Genomic DNA, 19,357 nt, shown 5'->3' on the forward strand with positions numbered 1-19,357 from the left:
ATGTCTCCCTCCTCAATGTTACCGCTTACCCTCACGATCTCACACGTTTTTTAGTTATAGGATATATAATTTTAATATACTGTATATACAGTATATGTATATGATTTGCTGTGGCGACCCCTAACAGGAGCAGCCAAAAGACGAACAAAGATGTACAGTTATAATAAATATTTAATTATTATTTTATTTTATTTTATTTAATTATGATGGATTGTGGTTTACACTTATTTATCTGGTTAATTGTATTATCTTTAAGTCACCTATACGTTGTTCAATATGCTTTTAAAAAATGTTGGTTATATTTATTATCTTATGTGAAGCGCTTTGTAACTTGATTTTAGAAAAGTGCTCTAAAATAATCATTATTATTAGTAGTAGTAGCAGTATTAATATTGTTATATATAATAATGTCAATAACTAAGTAAATTAAAAAGAAGTAAACTGATATTATAATGTATTAAAAGATGTGTACATACTCTTTTCTCCAATAACACTACAATGTTTTGTTTTGTTCAAACTAGCTCCTTCTTACTAGTGCTACAACATTTTTTACATTTTTCAAACAGCTGTCTAACTGACCACCAGCCTGTACAGCTCTGTAACAAAACAGATCAATAAAACATAAAACTCAGTTTACATAAGTGTTTAATAGTATATTATGTTGTTCCAACACTTTATTATAGAAAAATATTTTTCTTTTTTACATTTAAGGTAAAGAGGGGTGCACATCACACAACCATAAGCACAATTTTACTGTCTCAAACTGTTTTTTAGGGTTGTGTCTAGAAGGTAACCTGCAAATTGCAAAACTCTCGCAAGATGGTTAAGCTTAGGCATTGACCTCAAATACTTAAGGTAAGTCATCGCTCTCGAATAGTTAAGGTTAGGAATTGATCTCGAATAGTTGAGGTTAGGCATAGACCTCGAATAGTTAAGGTTAGGCACTGACCTCAAATACTTAAGGTTAGGCACTGACCTCGAATAGTTGAGGTTAGCCATAGACCTCGAATAGTTAAGGTTAGGCACTGACCTCGAATAGTTAAGGTTAGGCATAGACCTCGAATAGTTGAGGTTAGGCACTGACCTCGAATAGTTAAGGTTAGGCATAGACCTCGAATAGTTGAGGTTAGGCACTGACCTCGAATAGTTAAGGTTAGGCATTTATCTCAAATAATTGAAGTTAGGCATTGACCTTGAATGGTTAACGTTAGTCATTGATCTCGAATAGTTAAGGTTAGGCATTAATCTTGAATATCTATGGTTAAGCACTGACTTCGAATGGTTAACGTTAGAAAAGGTCGTCGGGCAGCGAAACGTTTTTGCAATTTGCAGGTTACCTTCTAGACACCACCGTTTTTTTAGGTCGAAGACAAAATGCACAAATTGGATATTAGAGGGTCTGATTAAATATTGGAGTTATCTTTTATGTTTTTCAAATACACCTGGGAGTGGGTGGGGGGCTGGAGCCGATCCCATCTGGCATTGGACGAAGGCGGGGTACACCTTGGACAGGTCGCCAGACTATCACAGGGCTGATACATAGAGACAGACAACCATCCACGCTCACATTCACACATACGGGCAATTTAGAGTCCCAATAAGAGCTCACAAGGAGAAATTTGTTGTCCCCTGCTCAATAGTTTTGAACATCCAACAATACATAGTCTGGTTAGCTATTGACTGGATTTCATTATTTAGTCTTTGTAATTTTCCTCTAATAATGAAGGAGACAAAATGCTGATTGAATTTGTAACAATTTACTCTAATAAATCCAGCATCTAGCCAGTAAGGTACACAAAATAGTGCAGAATAACAAAATCTGGTGCTCTTATTAAGTTTTTTTTTAAAGGATTTTTTTTTACGTTTATTTGCTAAAAGCAGTAGAGAGCTGACAGGAAGTTCGGGGAAATAGAGGAGGAATGACATACAACAAAGTCCAGGGAGTTGAACCAGGGATGTTGCAATTACACGGTCAGCGTCTCAGACCATTAGGCTTCCAGGACTTTATTGTGTGACCTCTTGTCTGTGTCACATCCTTTAGCATCCTACCACTACTGGTGTGATGAGATACAGTAATATGCATTATTCAACGTGAGCATTGCAGCAATTATCCTATATTCTTTTTCTTTTTTTTGACAGCCATGTAGTGTGCTCTTGCTTTTATTTGCTTCTCTGAAAAAGCTCAAAATATGCAGGGGAATCATGTGTGGGATTCAATCTTCAAAATGTCCAAAACAGGCAAATGTAGCGCTTCATATTCTCACAGATCATCATCCAGCAGCATGTTCAGTAAAGGAAGATGTTTTGAAGAAGTATGATGATTGTCGTCAAAATCACTCCTGTTGCCATGGCTGAGGCCTGTTCTGGAGCTGCAAGAGACGAGAGGAAGAGGTTACACATTTACAATAACTGTTTGTTTGTGGGTACATTTCAAATTTCAAAAAGTGACATTAAAAAAAAGATAAGGTAACTTGAATGAATACTTCAATTATGCAAAAAATACATGTCTTAGAAGAGTGCTTATTATGAATTACGGAAATAATAAAAGTGGACCCTGAAATACACATTTTTAATTTGCTAATCTTGGGGCCCAGAGCCGGAGAGCCCGGCCCCAGCCCCGCAGAGTCACAGTTTTAGACATACGCAAGCACGACTTCAAGAGCCACAGTTTTAGACGTACACATGCCCGACTTCAATAGCCACAGTTTAAGACGTACGCATGCACGACTTCAAGAGCCATCCATATGTCTAACTGTAGTTCTGGTATTGGCGCGTGCATGCTTTTAAAACTGTGAGTCTGTGGGGGCTTGGGCTCTCCGGCTCTGCAGTGCGATGATACTGAAAGCAGTTGTTCAGTTTGTTTATGCCTCTAGCCAGCTCTGCGGTTGGCGATTAATATCAAACAGCTTAATCTGTATTGGTAACTGTAGGCTACCTCCGGGTCTGAAAAGTGAAGCCAATGCTTAAGTGCCTTAAACTTGCATTCTCTCTAATATCCAGCAGGGGGCGACTCCTCTGGTTGCAAAAAGAAGTTTGATTGTGTAGAAGTCTATGAGAAAATGAGCCTACTTCTCACTTGATTGATTACCTCAGTAAACATTGTAAACATGAGTTTATGGTCTCAATCGCTAGTTTCCAGTCTTCTTCAATACAGCATGATGTTCATTTAGTAAATTATGGTCCCATTTAGAGTCAAACAGAACATAAAGCAGAGTATGCTTTAGGGCGTCGCTACCTTGTGATTGACAGGTCGCTACCACGGCGTTGTTCGGTCTGGGAGTTTTACGTGTTTTCCTCTTACAACTTTAACCCTTTCACAGTGTGTTGTCAGTTCATGAAAGTTAATTGTAACATTTTGTTCGTCTAGATATTTCTTATTTAGTGTTCGGTTGTACTTAACTCCACCCTCTCGTGTCACTTCTGGTTGCAAAAAACAAAATGGCGACTGCCAAATTGCCGGACTCGAGGCTTCAAAACGGAAGTCCACAAACCAATGGGTGACGCCAAGTAGACTACGTCCACTTCTTATATACAGTCTATGTTTTGTAAGTACTTTTCTCCAAAATAAAACAACCTTCACAGAAAACTTTAAAGATAAAGGAAAATGTTTTGCTTGCAGATTTGCTTTATAAACTTGAATTCACTTTGCAGTTATCAGTGATAACAGTGATTCACAGGCCAGTGGATTTATATTAACTTTCATGAATTATCACAAATTAAAAAAACAAAGACATAGAGGCTTATTTAGAGATAAGGTCCTACCATGTGAGGTGGTGGTATCGGTAGCTGTGGTATCGGTAGCAGTAGCAGTAGTAGTTGTGGTTGTGGTTGTGGTTGTGGTTGTAGTAGTGATGATGGTTGTTGTGGGCGCTGCAGTAGTGGTGACCACGAGGCTGACAGCTGCTGATTTAACGGTGTAGCTTTTGGTAAACACACTCTGAACCACCGTTCTGTGATTAATGGAGCGACTACACAGATCTGGGCACTTCTGAGAGGGCAGCATGGCGATGCACAGATTGACCGTGCACTGGCAATACATCTGCAAACACAAAATAAATAGACACAAGTTAACGGTGTGGAGACACGGCTCAAAAACATATCACTTTACAACTTTACGTTATCTATTTATGAGACATGAATCACTGGTTGACAGAATATTGTAACAATACATTTAGGCACTGTTTAAAGGGACTATTTGTAACTTTCAGAAATGCTTGTTAACAGCAACACCTGTGGCCGTTAAGTCAACGAAAGTCAGCGTCGGGCTCGCGCTTGCTCGCTCTACACAGACATGAACGAGCGTCGCTCAACACACTGAAGCAGGAAGAGAAACGTTATCTTCTCCGACCGCGGCCGGAGAGAACAAGGAAGACACCGCAGTTTTGGTCAGAGACGATAACGTTTCTCGCTGCGGAGCCCCGTCACTTCACAAGACACGGAAAACCTCTGTTGGTCTGGAGGAGCTGCAGCAGTTATTTCTGCAAAAACGTCCACTGTACATTCACTAGATATTTTAAGAGCTAAACTAACTCTTCTGCAGTGTGTAGTGTGCGCGCATGAACGTGAGGTGGAGCGAGAACGCGCGCGTTGTATGAGTGAAGACAAGCAGGCAGAGGAGCGGTCTGAACAGCGTAGCCACATGCGAACGCGCATGGGACACCGACCCGGTAGATTTATACTTGTAAAAAGTTACAAACAGTCCCTTTAAGAAAAACAAAAATTCAAGAAGTGTAAATCAAGGCAATATTTAATCCTCAACAAACAAGAGCACGCTAGTGACTCTGTGGGGTCAGGCCATTAAATAGGCATTATTGGTCGCTATAAGCACCATAGATGTGGGTCAATAGCGGCCTACTACACCCAATATTAGGTTTTATCATCTATTCATATAGTAGATCACAGAAAAAAGAACATTGACAGTGACAGGAGAGGCAGACAGCAGAAACAGAAGTTAAGAGCTGTAGTATAGACAGCCTGAGACTCCATATGGGGTGGAGGTTGGGGGCAATGGATGGGACACAAAACACACGGTTTTCAACCAGGAAACTGGGATTCGCATCCTGTGTGAAACCAACAACGTGTAGTTGTCTTTGTGTAGACAAGTGTCAAAGTTTCGCTTTCACTTTTGAAATGTATTTATTTTAGGCCAAAACATGCTTTTCACTTAACTTAACTAAGTTGTTTTGTTTCCTTAACCTAAACAAGTTGTAGGCCCCTACTGACCCACATCTATGGTGCTTATAGCGACCGATAACGCCTATTTAAAGCGATGGTAGGCAGGATGTTTTTGGCGTGGCATGGGGGCTACACATACCTAATGAGGGCCACTTTTGTTGAAAAATGTATGTGTTTGATTAAAGCTTCAGTAGGCAGAATGTGTCTGACATCATTGGGCCAAAATTCCATAATAACCTTTCAGCATATTGTAATTTCTCTTCATATTTGTAAACTTCTGCACCTCCTCATGGCTCTGTTTTCAGGCTTTAAAAAATCCTGACGGGTGACTTCGGCCAATCACAGGTCATTTCAGAGAAAGCGTTCCTATTGGCTGTTCATTCAACGGAGGCAGGTGTTGATCACTTGCAAACTCCGACCAAACGGTCAAACTAGGCAGCGCTGATCAAATATGAATCAATAGTCTGTTACTGTAATGCCTATTTCTCTCCTCAAATGTTTTCAGAAACATCTTGTAGTGCATGGTTTAGCTGTAAAATTAGAAAGTTTGTGATCCAGCTGGTGGGCGGTGCTTCGTGTTTCCTCAACTGATCCAAACATGGTGGCCAGGTCGCAAACATTCTCATCCCCGGCTCTCTGAAGCTCTGTACCCCGCTGTTGCCTGGCAAAGGAAGCGGTGCCAGCGGCACGGAGGTCCCCGGGGACCGCCGGTACAATTACCTTTTATTTTGATGTTGATAAAATGTACCCAAATTCACGAATATGATATATAACATATAATATTACGTCACAACGCCTGCTATATTAGCCATGTGTTTACGATGTATTTATTTGCATAGAGAACAGGGAAGTAAGATCGGATCACAAGTGGTCACTCAAGAAGCATGTGGAGACGCATGTTAATGCCAGGTGTGAACAGGACACAGAGGCACATCAGATTACCCGTCTAATGCACAACTGACCGTTTTATAAAAATAACTTTTTAAAATCATATTTGCTCCAATTCTACCCACTGCTGCTTTAATGGCCTGTCATCAACAAAATTACAAATTTACATTGTTATTTTATATTTACTTATGTTTATATTTATTTGAACTGCACCATTTTATGCCTTAGATTATCATTTTGCATTTCCCCTTTTATATACACATATTTTATGAGCATTGTTGAAGGAACCTGAGACCAAAGATTTTCATTGCCAATGAGTGCTTTGCTGGAATTGACATATGTCTAATAAAGAACCTTGATAACATTCGAATCGGATGGCTGTACTTAGGCACAGTAGTGCGTTGAGTTAAATGCTTACGCAAACATGCTAACAGGCTCACAGTAACAAAGCTTACATGCTGATATTGTTAACCCTGGTCGCTATCTTAGTTTGGCATGTTATAGCATGCTCACATTAGCTAATTAATGATAAACATGTTGTACAGCTGAGGCTGATGGGAATGTCATTAGTTTTGCATGTATTTGGACATAAACTGAAATATTGAACAAACAGAAAAGTTAATGCTGCAGTGGATAGATTGATAATATGATTAAAAAAAGTTATTTATATAAAATGTAAGTAGTGCACAGGTAATCTGAACAAAATCATGTGCCTCTGTGTGAGGACACAGAGGCACCGGGTCCTCCGGTGTCCTCCGGTGTTCCTAACGGCATCTGCAAGATTTCACAGACGGAGGGAAACAAACAATCAGAGCCAAGCTGGAGTCTGTCGTCTAAGCAGCACTGATAAAATAAGAATTAATACTCCGTTACTGTAATTTCTATTCCTCGTCTCAAATTGTTTCTTGTAGTGTACTGTTTAGCTGTAAAATGAGAAATTTTGTGATCCGGCAGCCATGTTGAGATCTGTTGAGGAAATACTAAGCACCGCCCACCAGCCTGAGGACAGCCAATAGGAACGCTCAATAGGAACGCTCTCCCTGAAATGACCTGTGATTGGTCAAAGTCACCCGTCACAGGCTAGATTTTTTAAAGCCTGAAAACAGAGCCATGAGGCGGAGAAGAAGTCTAGTTTTCTATCAGAACACTTGAATTACAATATGCTGAAAGGTTATTATGGAATTTTTGCCCAATGATGCCAAAAATATACTGCCTACTGCCACTTTAAGAGATCACCAAGGTTAATACAATTCATTGTGTGGGAAACATGAATGTTTGTACCATGTGTGTGTTGCATGAGAGTACAGACCGTTGATCCTTGGGTCTTCACGGAACTCAGATCAAGGCGGTAAACCTTGGAATTGGTTTTTGTTGTAACAACCTCTAATGTGGTGTCGGAGCTTGTACACCTGGAGGAAAAAATGAGAGAACTAGTCATATGATATGTTTCGAATTCAGAGGTGACTTCTGCAAAAGAGAGTCAGTATTTCTTTTAGACTTTTTCATGCAGTTTCCTCTTCAAGATGGTAACCTCAAACTATTACAGGAAACAAGTCAAATTTGTCACTGACCCTTGCTCCAAAAGGGGGTAGGATACTGCAAAGTCCTCCGTCGCAGACTCATAACAGTTGGTCACTACCATCTCGGCTCGTTCAATGCTGCAGTTGGACAACACATGGAGGTCCAGCTGGTTGTACCTGTCCCCGAGGGCCAAGCTGCTGGAGGTGCTGTTATCAGTGGAGTTGGTGGAGGTCCCGTTCCTCCCTGACAGTGGTCCTACTTCTCGACGCATCCGGAGGGAGCGTAACTTGGGGCTGCGTGTGAACTTTGACAGGGGCCCCTCTCCTGGTAGGTGCATTTCTACCCAAATACGGATCTCACCGAAGGCCTCCGTCTCTGTGGGCAAGGCCATCGTGTACTGCGGTCCCTTGACCTGGGCTCCAGGGATCCGGCAGGCCAGAGGGAGGACGAGGGAGGGCATGCGGCTGACCATCGTGAGGGGACGCACACTTTGCAAGGTGTTGGTGTAAACCAGCTCTGAACCAGAGTGCTGGAAAAAAAGGAGAGGATGAGGAAGAGTTTAGTCAGAATTCACATTCAGCTGAATAATCTGTCAATGCAAAAAAAAAAAAATGTTGGGGGGTAACTTAACACCAGACTGAAAAGCAATGTTTCCCTGCCCTTTCTGGTTGAAAGTTTCCAGTTTCCCGATCTGTAACCACACCTAACAATATCCTGGAGTACACCTTTTCAGGGGGTGTTAAGTTACTTTTAAAGTACTGCTGTGATCCTTTTCTTAGTCATAAATGGATGCAGAAAAGGAAGTTATAAATTATACAGCATGAAACTAATACTGTTCTATTCGATACTAAGTTACATTTTGGTGCAAAAATAGCTAGTAATTAGGAGTACCTTTTTTTGCCTTTTTTATTGTCATACTTTCGCATATAAACACGTGGATGCAACAAACGTAGATGTTATGATTTCTAATAGGTGTGTTTATATCCACATCTGATCAGAGCTATTAGAGAATAATTAGTCGATGAATTGAGAAAATATTCTGCAGATTAATTGATTATGAAAATAATCGTTAAATGCAGCCCTACATCTGATGTACCATCTAGAAACTGTTGCACTTTTTAGGCATAGTCCCTCAGGGCTAAAAGGGCTACAACTCATATGGTACATCACCAAACATCATAGTCAATGTTTTATTTGAAACCCAGTGTCCTGGAGTACAGAGTCCAAACAATGAAAACTAAAAATCTCCCAATATTTATGCAGTGCAATGTATATACAAACATCTTTTTTGCCATTTAAAGGGGACATATAATGCTCATTTCAGGTTTGGTCTTGTATTTTCAATTTCTACTAGAACATGTTTACGTGCTTTAATGTCCAAAAACCACATTATTTTTTCTCATCCTGTCTGTCTGAATATACCTGTATTCACCGTCTGTCTGAAACGCTCCATTTTAGCGCCTGTCTCTTTAAGCCCCCCTCCTGAATAGCCCAGTCTGCTCTGATCGGCTTGTGAGAAAAATACGGTGCACCTTTGCAAAGGTAGTTCTCACGCTGTGGCCCATATATTCTAATGAGTCTGCATGTGACATAGGAAGGGGAGCCAAATCTGAATGGCTTGTTGAATCACATGTCGGCAGCCCACAAAAAACTGACGGGGTTGTCTTATTTCACAGTTTGTTGGTTGGTAGTAGAGGTCGACCTATTAATCGGTTTGGCCGATTTATCGGCACCGATAGGACGTTTTACAAACCATCACCACCAGTCACATGTGGAGGTACATCATCGTTTTACATGGAGGCTACATAAAGATAATAAGGAACACTTTTATTTAAAAAAATTCTGTGTTTGATTAACTTCTGATCATAATATAAACAACTGTTAAAGACGTAATGAACATGTAAACACGTTTAGTAGAAACCCAAAATACAAGAACGAAGCATGACATGTCCCCTTTAAAGCTAAGAAAGAAAATAAGAAAGACAGGACGAAAGAAAGAAAGAAAGAAAGACAGGACAAAAGAAAGAAAGAAAGACAGAAAGAAAGACAGGACGAAAGAAAGAAAGAAAGAAAGACAGGACAAAAGAAAGAAAGAAAGACAGAAAGAAAGACAGGATGAAAGAAAGAAATAAAGAAAGAAGGAAGGATCATGTTACCACACGCTTGGTGCCGCAGCCAGACAGGGAGATGCGTGCAGTCAGGTGTGTGCTGTTGTAGGTGACGGGACAGGTGGGGCTGTTGAGCTGCAGCTCGGACAGGTTGATGTCAATCAGGGAGTCGATAGGGAGCAGCAGAGTCATCTCTGTCTTCTCACACGTCAACTCTGCAGAAGAGTCTTTCATTATTTAAAAATACTCACAGGTATAATTAGTTCACTCAAGATTTGAATCACACACACTCAACACTTGAATATAACAAAGTGTAATATTTTCTCAACCTGTTCCAGCAGGTAGTGTCATCATCTCCCCTGAAAGATTAAGAAAGACATGTTTTAATAGTCAATATTTGTAGCAGAGAAACCCCGCTGTGAGGTTAGGGCTGGTGTACTGTGAGCAAGAGTGAAGCATAACTGGCATTCTTATGATGTTTCTAGGAAGCTGAAGGTCTTACTTTGGTACAGCCACACACATCTGGGCTCTGACTGCAAACTGGAAAGACAAGAAGTGCAAATCAGACCAGGTCATGCACTAAATATGCTCTGTTCAAGATATGGACATTTGGGGCTCCCTGATAGCTCAGTTGGTAGCGCAGGCGCCCATATAGCAGGGCTGAGTCCTAACCGTGGCAGCCCGGGTTTGAACCTGACCTGCGGCCATTTCCGCATGTTGCCCCCTCTCTCTCTCCCCCTTTCTAGACTATCCACTGCCCTATAAATAAAGGCTTGAAAATGCCCCAAAAATATTATTAATTATCATTTCATGTTTTTTTTTAACAGTAAAATAACTATTAATACAAATTTGAATTAACTATCAATTTACCATTTATAAATGATGGTTATTATAAAGTGTTGCCTTAAAGTCTTGTAAGAAGTTTCTAGTAAATATGAGTAGCATAGATTTGTAATTAGCTATGTTTTAATGTTATATAAACAAATATTGAATCCAGGTGTGTCAGTAAAATATCAGTTAAATAAGAATACTTCTACCTGAGTAGGACATTGTAGTACATTTTACACCACCATTTTAGCACAATTCTGGTACTAATTACTAGAAACTGCATTGTAATACTGCATTATAAACAAAGGAAAGAATCACTTGTATTCTGTAGGCCATTTTAAAAGTGTCTTTTCATACAAACTGAATATAAATGTCCAGAACTTTTTCACTTTTTCCTTGTGCTCATGTGAATCGCACCGCTATGTCTGGCAGCATTAGTGACATTCAGTTTACAGAACAACTTACCTCTTGGTATTCACAGCGAAGCAGATGGGCAAAAGGCGGGCCAGTTTGTTTGCGGAGCGGACCCAGGCCATTTTCATGGTCGACAGGGGGCCGATTGATTTGAAGCCAACCCTGTACAGTTCAGGCGGACCGACCACTGCTACCTCTGAAACACTGGAAAGATAGAGAGAAACCTTTCATTTCACAACTGTATTTGTAACAATTTGCTTAAAGGAACATTTCTGACACGTATGACTCATCGTCACTTTGTGTCCGACAGGTGTTGAGTCACACAACAGTAATTGTGACATCTCTAAAATGTGGTACATTGTGTTACGTACATGCTGTGTATGTGGGATATGTACGGACTGCACTTGATTGACGCTTTTAATCAGCAAGAATAACTGAAAGCACCTGTGTGGGTGCGCAGGGCCTTCAAGTTTAGAACGTTCTGAACGTTGATTTGATTTAGTTCCATGCAATCGTGCAAAAATTAGTCCGTGTATTATGCAGCGTTCGCATCATATGGTTCAGACTGTCACAGACTGTTTACCTCCCCCCAGCAGGTAATATAAACACTGTTAGCTCTGTTAGCACTGTTAGCACCATTAGCGCTGTAAGCTTTGAGACACCGGCTCAGCTGTCGCCATGTTGAGAGCCGTTGAGAGGCAATAGATGCGCTCTGACTTTCAGGTTTGGCACCTTTAATATTACTCTCAGATTTATATTAATAAAATAAAAAGTAAAATATCTGTTTTAAATCAGATACAAGTCCTGTTTTATATAAGCAAATGCATACTGATTAACTGAGTACTACAACTGAGTAAGACTATTCATTCATATACTGTATATATATATATATATATATATATCTAAGGGCTGTCAATCGATTAAAAACATTTATTGCGATTAATCGCATGATTGTTCATAGTTAATCGCGATTAATCACACATTTTTTATCTGTTCAAAATTTACCTTAAAGGGAGATTTGTCAAGTATTTAATACTCTTATCAACATGGGAGTGGGTAAATATACTGCTTTATGCAAATGTATGTATATATCTATTATTAAAAAATCAATTAACAAAACAAAACAATGACAGATATTGTCCAGAAACCCTCACAGGTACTGCATTTAGCATGAAAAACATGCTCAAATCATAACATGGCAAACTGCAGCCCAACAGGCAACAACAGCTGTCAGTGTGTCAGTGTGCTGACTTGACTATGACTTGCCCCAAACTGCATGTGATTATCATAAAGTGGGCATGTCTGTAAAGGGGAGACTCGTGGGTACCCATAGAACCCATTTACATTCACATATCTGGAGGTCAGAGGTCAAGGGACCCTTTTTAAAATGGCCACGCTGGATTTTCCTCGTCAAAATTTAGCATAAGCTAGTATGACATGGTTGGTACCAATGGATTCCTTAGGTTTTCTAGTTTCATATGATACCAGTATCTTCACTCTAGCTTTAAAACTGAGTCCGCAACAAACTTAAAAGTTGCGTTAAAGAAATTAGCGGCGTTAAAACGAATTATATATATATATATATATATATATATATATATATATATATATATAAATATATAAGAGGCCCTTCAGGACACACCTTTCCCGCCGTGATGTAAAGTCGACTTGGAACTGCACCTCCTGGTACGGCAGGACAAACAGCGTGGCGTCCTCTTTGGGGGTTTCACCTGCTGCCACAGGTTCATCACTGCAGCTGGAAGTCGACTCCTCCACTGGAAGGAAGGAGAACAAGAGACGTTTCTAGGACTTCCAATTATAATTGGAGAACAACTATAAAAGGAAGGACTAAAATGGGACAACTTCAACTCAAATATTCTCTTAATCATGCTGTTTTATGTCTGTTAATCATCCTTATTCTGTACGTCTATATGTTTGCTCAATGATGCTTAATGATGTATAGGCAATATTAATGCTGCTATTATCTGACTGACAGACTCACCAGTGAGAGAGAGGTGAACAGGCACAGAGCTGAGGGGTTTGTTGTCTGTGACGTGGCTTATTTTGGGCACAGGAATCAGGTCCTCCGCCATCAGGTAGATGAAATACTGTCCCGCTGAGGCTTTTCCAGTGAACGTCAACATGCATGTCTCCTGGTAAAAGAGTTCAGCCAAACACAATGTAACTATGTCAAGTTTTCACTGAGATGATATCATTTCAATGAACAAGATCCACAACGAGGTCTGTGGGTTATTCAAAAATGGGCCATTGGCCTGGAAGTCAACAAACTGTTGAAGGTTGGACTGCAAAATACTGTAACAATAAAAGATGAAAAACACAACTTTTGTACTTTAATTGAAGATTTCATTGTTGTGCTTTAAAAATGCTTTATACTTCTATTTCACTCTATGTCAGAGGGGAATATTTTACTTTTTACATTTATCTGACATCTATAACTACTAGTAAATCAAAACATGATAAGCCTCTAAAATATGATGATTTGTTTGAGACTAAAGTGCCCAACAGTATATGTTAACACTTTAAAGTAACCATCATTTGTAAATGGTAAATTGATAGTTAATTCAACTTAGTTTAACTAACTATCAAATTACCATTTGTAGTTAAGGTTATTATAAAGTGTTACCAAGTAGTTCAAATGAAATCTGCTTCATTACAACCACAAGTACAACAGTAAATTGCTGTTTACAAGTTCATGCATTAATAATAAACCAATAATGTAATATATAATAGTATAGCACTCTGAATTTGGCCATTTTGCATAATGAGTACTTTTACTTTTGATCATATAAGTACATTTTGTAGTATTGATGAAGTTGAAGTTGGAGCCTCTCTTTGTGTGTGTCAAACGCGAGAGGAAGTCGATTTTTGAACGCCATGAAATGTTGTTTTTGAAAGGCTAAACGCCGACAAATATGGATTGAAGCAGAATATTTTGCTTTTTTACTAAGTAGCAAAAAAAGGTATCTTTTTAAATTGTTTTATATACAGACTTTTGTTTAAATTATCCAGTAAGTGTTGAATGATTTTAGCAAGGACAGGACAAATCCTGGCGACAATCCTCCTTATTTTTAACAGGCTATTTTTGTACTTTACTTTGAATGCAGGACTTTTACTTGTAACAGAGTATTTCTACATTGTGGTATTGTTACTTCCACGTAAGTTAAAGATCTGAGCAGCTACTTCTTCCACCACTGGAGACATTGATGCTTTTTTTTAATAATTGTGTTGTGTTATGTTAACCGTTAGGCTCACCTCTTCCAGCTCTATAAAAGAGTGCTGAGTGCAGTTGAGACACTCTCCCTCGTCGGGCCGGGCAAAGCGACATGTCACCCTGTCACCATCCAGGTCTTTAACTGACAAATGGAAGTGGTGAGGGCAGTTCACACGGGCCCTGGTCCCAGAAACAAAGAGATAATCAGCCTCTCGAATCACAAATACAGCCACAACAAAGGGGAGGAGCAAAAGTGGATATGGTCAAATCTCTACAACTGAAAAACAAGGTGCAACGTGTCACAATAATTGGTTAGGTGCTGGTTATTTCTAGGTCAAGTCCAGATGGTTACCCACAAGTTATGGAAATGTGCGAAAACTCTTACGAGACTCGCTGCCCGACGACCTATCCTAACTGATCCTAACCTTAACCATTCAAGGGTCGTGTCTACAATGTAACCCACAAGTTGCGAAACTCTAGCGAGATGGATAAGGTTAGGATAGGACGTCGGGCAGCGAGTCTTGTGAGAGGTTTTACAAGTTTTTGCAAGTTGACCTTGAATAGTTAACCATTCGAGGTTGGAAGGGACCGGTAACTTCCTGGAGTCTCCGCTGGTTGCCTGGCAACTGGCCCGACACATAAACTTCCCTGTAAAATGCTTAATTTACGTTTGTACACTTTGGGTTTTGTATTGATTACATATATTAAAGGTCATATTTAATTTAATTGATTTAATTCAAGTTCAAGCTTTGTACTAATTATGTTTAATTAACAATATGGCTTTTGCCTTTCCCCAAAGCATCCAAACAACCACTTGAAACGTTTAAAAATCTATTCAATAGAAAAGCTTTTCAGTATCCTTGACTTGTTCAACCCTGTGTAACTTTCTTCCTTCAAAACCTTCGTTTTCCTTAATTTTTTATATTGGTGTCTATGCTCTGCCTCCTTTATGAAATGTTGTGTAAATCACAAGTTTTGTGTTGTTGATGTGCAATTTAAATAAATTCACTTGACTATTTACAACACAGGAGAGGATACAGTTTTGGAGACTGAATGCAGGTGTGATTTTGTGGTGAAACAATTAACATTTGTAAAACCTATGAATTAAAATACGCGTTTACAGAGTAAGTTATGCATATTTGCAAATCGCTCTGTTGTGGATAACACACATAAAAAATATTTGTGGATCATTGTACACATTTAAAGATTGTCTTCCGTCTGTTACTAGAACTATTTAAGTCCAATAAAAACATCCATAGTGTGTGTGTGTGTGTGTGTGTGTGTGCATGTGTACCTTAGTGGAGGAGGGAGAGCAACATAAGCAGGTTGGTTGAGTCTCCCGCTGTTTGCACGAATCTTTGGTCCTGCTTTCATTGATACATAAAATTCTGTGTTGGACCTGAACATTTCAGAAAAAAAGTGTGTATTAGAGTAAATTAAACTACTTGAAGTAGTCTGATTCAAATGTCCCATTAAATATAACAAATAACATCCTCGATCAATGACATGAGAAATATACAGAGTAGAACAGAAGCCTGGAGGACTTGTTGCACACAGATAGTACTCAGTACATTACAACTAAAGGCAGGATTACTACAGGAAGAAATAAAGGCAATGAGCACCATGCAAAACGAGTCCTGAGACACTAATCACAGTGTGTGACATTATATAAAAAATATATAATAAGGCACTGGCATTCTTTTCATTACACACAAAAAATTATCTTCTTAGACATGTGGAAAATAAATAAATTTAATCACTTGATCTGTATCTGTAATTAGCAACATAGGTATGCAGACTGATGTTATTTATTTTATTCTGTATTAATTAAGTATTTATATTATTGAGGGAAATGGCTTACTTCAGTTAACTTTAACTGTTTGCATAATAATAATATATAACATGGGGCTCAATTTTTCCAACGTTGTAGGTGGTGCTAGCGAGCCATTTTGCAACACCCAAGCCGAGACCCTTAAAATAACACATTTTCCACCACGTCTGATGAGTGTGCAAAGTTTAGCAACTTTCTGAGCACCTTAAGGCCCTCAAAAATGTGATTATTTTTATTATTATGATTATGATTATGAATCATAATCATAGTCATAATCATAATAATATAATAATTCCTTCAGTTTGAATAAGGCCTTCGTCGACCGGTGCTAGGGCCCTAATAAATATAATAATAACAAAGCCAGTAAGGAAGTAATCAACCATATCGAGACAATTTCTACAACCTCACAAGTTATATTTAGGCAAAATGGAAGAAACTAAATGTGAAAGAACAAAGACTTCCTCCTTTTAAACACAGGTTACTGTGAGAAAAAGGTGTGGCTGTAAAAGAATGAGACATTTCAGATGTTTAAGTACATGTAGGTGTCATACCCTAAAGTTATGGTGGCGCTGTAATTGCTGGGGACAGTTTTCTGCCACTGGCGGACACACCAGCCAAAGTCGGGTTTGGTTCCATTGAAAGGTACTGAGGTCGTGTGGACGAGACAGCCCTCCTCCCCTACAGCACACAGTCCAGACAAAGATGGACAAGGAGTGGGAACGATGGCACTGAAGTGAGCTTGCACCTGCAGGAAGCAAAGAGGCAAAATGACAAACTGTCATTTATGTGCAGTGACAGATTTTACGACTGAGCTGAGGATCCAGAACCTGTAGGGTGAGTTGTCACACGGGCACCTGCAGTCAGTCTATGTAGCTCAAGAGGTATTTAGACTACTGTCTTTGGCTTAACTTTGACTCCGACTACCTACATTGAATTTAAAAAAAAAGCCTATATTATCCTTTTAAAACAATAAATTACGGTGTATTTGTGAGCCAGTGACGGTTAATGACACAGTAAATATGTAACACATTATCATTCATTTATTCGTTTAATCAAGACTAATCATTTATTTAAATTGCCATATATTAAAAAAGTAAGGGTTGGTAAGTAAAGTAAGTAAGTAAAATGAAGGTTTTTGATAAGTTTTAGTTAAGAAAAAATATTTATTTTAGTTATTTAAAAGAATTGTAGTGAAATAAAAGTTCAATGGAAATTGTGAGAAATACCTGTAAAGTTTCTAGTTTGGATGGTTTCAAAACATAATTTAAAACTACGGCTTTCAGGATGAAAACAACATAATGTTGAGGTTATGAAATGATAACATTAAAGAGGACCTATTTCGCATATTTTCAGGTTCATACTTGTATTTTGGGTTTCTACTAGAACATGTTTACATGCTTTAATGTTCAAAAAACGCTTTATTTTTCTCATACCAACTGTGCTGCAGCACCTCTTTTCGCCGTCTGTCTGAAACACTCTCGCCCCCCCCCCCCCAAAAAAAGCCCAGTCTGCTCCGATAGGTCAGCTGGCCCTTCCTGTTGTGATTGGTCAACCGAACCAAACTCTTCGGACTCCTCTCCAGCTCCGCTCTAACTAGCTTTGTTTGAGGGTGAGCCAAACTAGCCACTAGGCAGGTTTTATGCAAGACCGTTACTTGGTGACATCACCACGTTACGGAAGAAAAGGCGGGACTTCAATCAAGGCGTTTCAGGCAGTTACGGAGCAGTGTTTCTGTGGGGGAGAGTCGTGGAATTTGGGCTTCGTAACTTTGCAGACCTTTTACATGCACAAACATTTTGAGTTTGTCAGCCTATTGGTGATATATAGCTTTCGGTGTGGTTCCCACTTTTCAAGCATTCTGACCTGGCGAAGATCCAAGTAGGATTGAAACGTTGTCATTATTAAACTTTTTGAGGCATGGAGTTAAATGTGACACAACGGAGTAAAATCACATTAAGAAAAGTCATAGCCAGACCTATCGCCACAGCGCTAAAGAAAGGTCTGGGTCCACACATCTTCATTCTGGTATTGAGCAAAATAAAAAAAACGCCCTGGCTTGTTTGTATTTCTTTAAACCAATCGTCTTGAGATACGCGACCAATGGCAGACTTACTGTATAACCACCGTCTACATGCGGTGAGTCAGACTAAGAAAAGTAGTGCATGCAATAATTGCTAGACAGACCCAGTTAGAACTGATGTGGCTCATGTGTGATAGACAGACACAGACACACCTCATTTTTAGCGTCTCTCTCTCTCTCTCTCTCTCTATATATATATCTATGTCGACAGTATGTGTGCAGGCATGACCTATTTCTGAATTGACGCTGTTTTCTGATAGCCTTGCACTTATATGTAATGTGCATATGATTACTCTCCTTCAACCAGTGAACTAATACAAACCCTTTTTCTACTGTTAAAAAGTTAAAATGATTTAAAGTTATCATTTCATATCATTATGTTATTTGCATATAGAAAGCCATAGTTTTAAATTGTGTTTTGAAACCATCCAAATTAACAACTTTACAGGCATTTCTCACAATTTCCATTGGGATTTTATTTCTTTACAACCCTTATATTCTTTAAAATTCAAAATAAACATTTTTTCTTAACTAAAACCTATTAAAAGCCTTAAATTTACTTTATTTACTAACCCTTACTTTTTTTTAATAAATGGCAATTTTAATGAATGATTTAATGGATAAATTAATGATTGATAAACTATCACTGGGCTACAAATACACCATAACTTATTATTTTAAAACGATAATATAGGCTTTTTTAAATTACATTTTTATTTTTACGTAAAAAAAAACACTTGTCAGCCTACTGGTGTGCATGATATATAAATATGGGTGTGGTTTCCACTTTCTTGTATTAGTTGAGATGGCACAGAAGGCCTCAATAAATAAAATAAATGCAAGAATAGATATGTGTAATAATCTGCTCGTGCCAAAGAGTTTGGACTTGAAGACACCGTGACAAAAAAAGTATTTTTTGGGGGAAGAGAAAACGTTGCTCACCGTATTCCCTCCATCGCTGTCCAGGGGCACAACGTGGACCGTCAGGCCCAGAGAAGAGGCTTCACAGGCCGGCCCTAACAGGACCAGAGTCAGGCCCGGCAACAGGAGGCTCAGTATAAATCTGTCCAGCATCTCAGCTCTTCAGTCAGAAAGGAAACCTTTGGGAAATACAGAGAAAGAAAGTTGCTATTTTTAATGAATATTAAGCTGAACACCAATGAACAGACATCATGCTGTTTATAAACTACAACAAAGTCTTTTTTTATACATCTCACATACCAAATACAATGAGTCCTGACACTTGAAAGAAGGCTGTTGTTTGACATCTGTGGTGTGAC

At 39.0% G+C, this 19,357-nt stretch overlaps 2 protein-coding genes across 5 annotated transcripts in view; one reads left to right on the forward strand and one right to left on the reverse strand.

Moving 5' to 3' along the window:
- Positions 1-19,357, forward strand: part of LOC141759697 (casein kinase I) — a 407,488-nt gene that overhangs the window by 189,927 nt on the left and 198,204 nt on the right. The gene's annotated exons all lie outside the window — the stretch shown is intronic.
- Positions 629-19,203, reverse strand: LOC141759512 (uncharacterized). The gene is made up of 14 exons (XM_074621651.1): positions 19,020-19,203; positions 16,549-16,742; positions 15,461-15,565; positions 14,208-14,346; positions 12,937-13,087; positions 12,577-12,709; positions 10,986-11,138; positions 10,195-10,232; positions 10,022-10,051; positions 9,741-9,907; positions 7,635-8,113; positions 7,373-7,472; positions 3,763-4,039; positions 629-2,369 (listed from the first exon to the last, which is right to left on the reverse strand). Exons 1-14 carry the CDS (start codon positions 19,149-19,151, stop codon positions 2,287-2,289), a joined length of 2,181 nt encoding a protein of 726 aa, XP_074477752.1. The 5' UTR covers positions 19,152-19,203; the 3' UTR covers positions 629-2,286.

The sequence above is a fragment of the Sebastes fasciatus genome, chromosome 2 (genome assembly GCF_043250625.1).
Source record: "Sebastes fasciatus isolate fSebFas1 chromosome 2, fSebFas1.pri, whole genome shotgun sequence".
In the NCBI taxonomy this organism is placed as follows: domain Eukaryota; kingdom Metazoa; phylum Chordata; class Actinopteri; order Perciformes; family Sebastidae; genus Sebastes; species Sebastes fasciatus.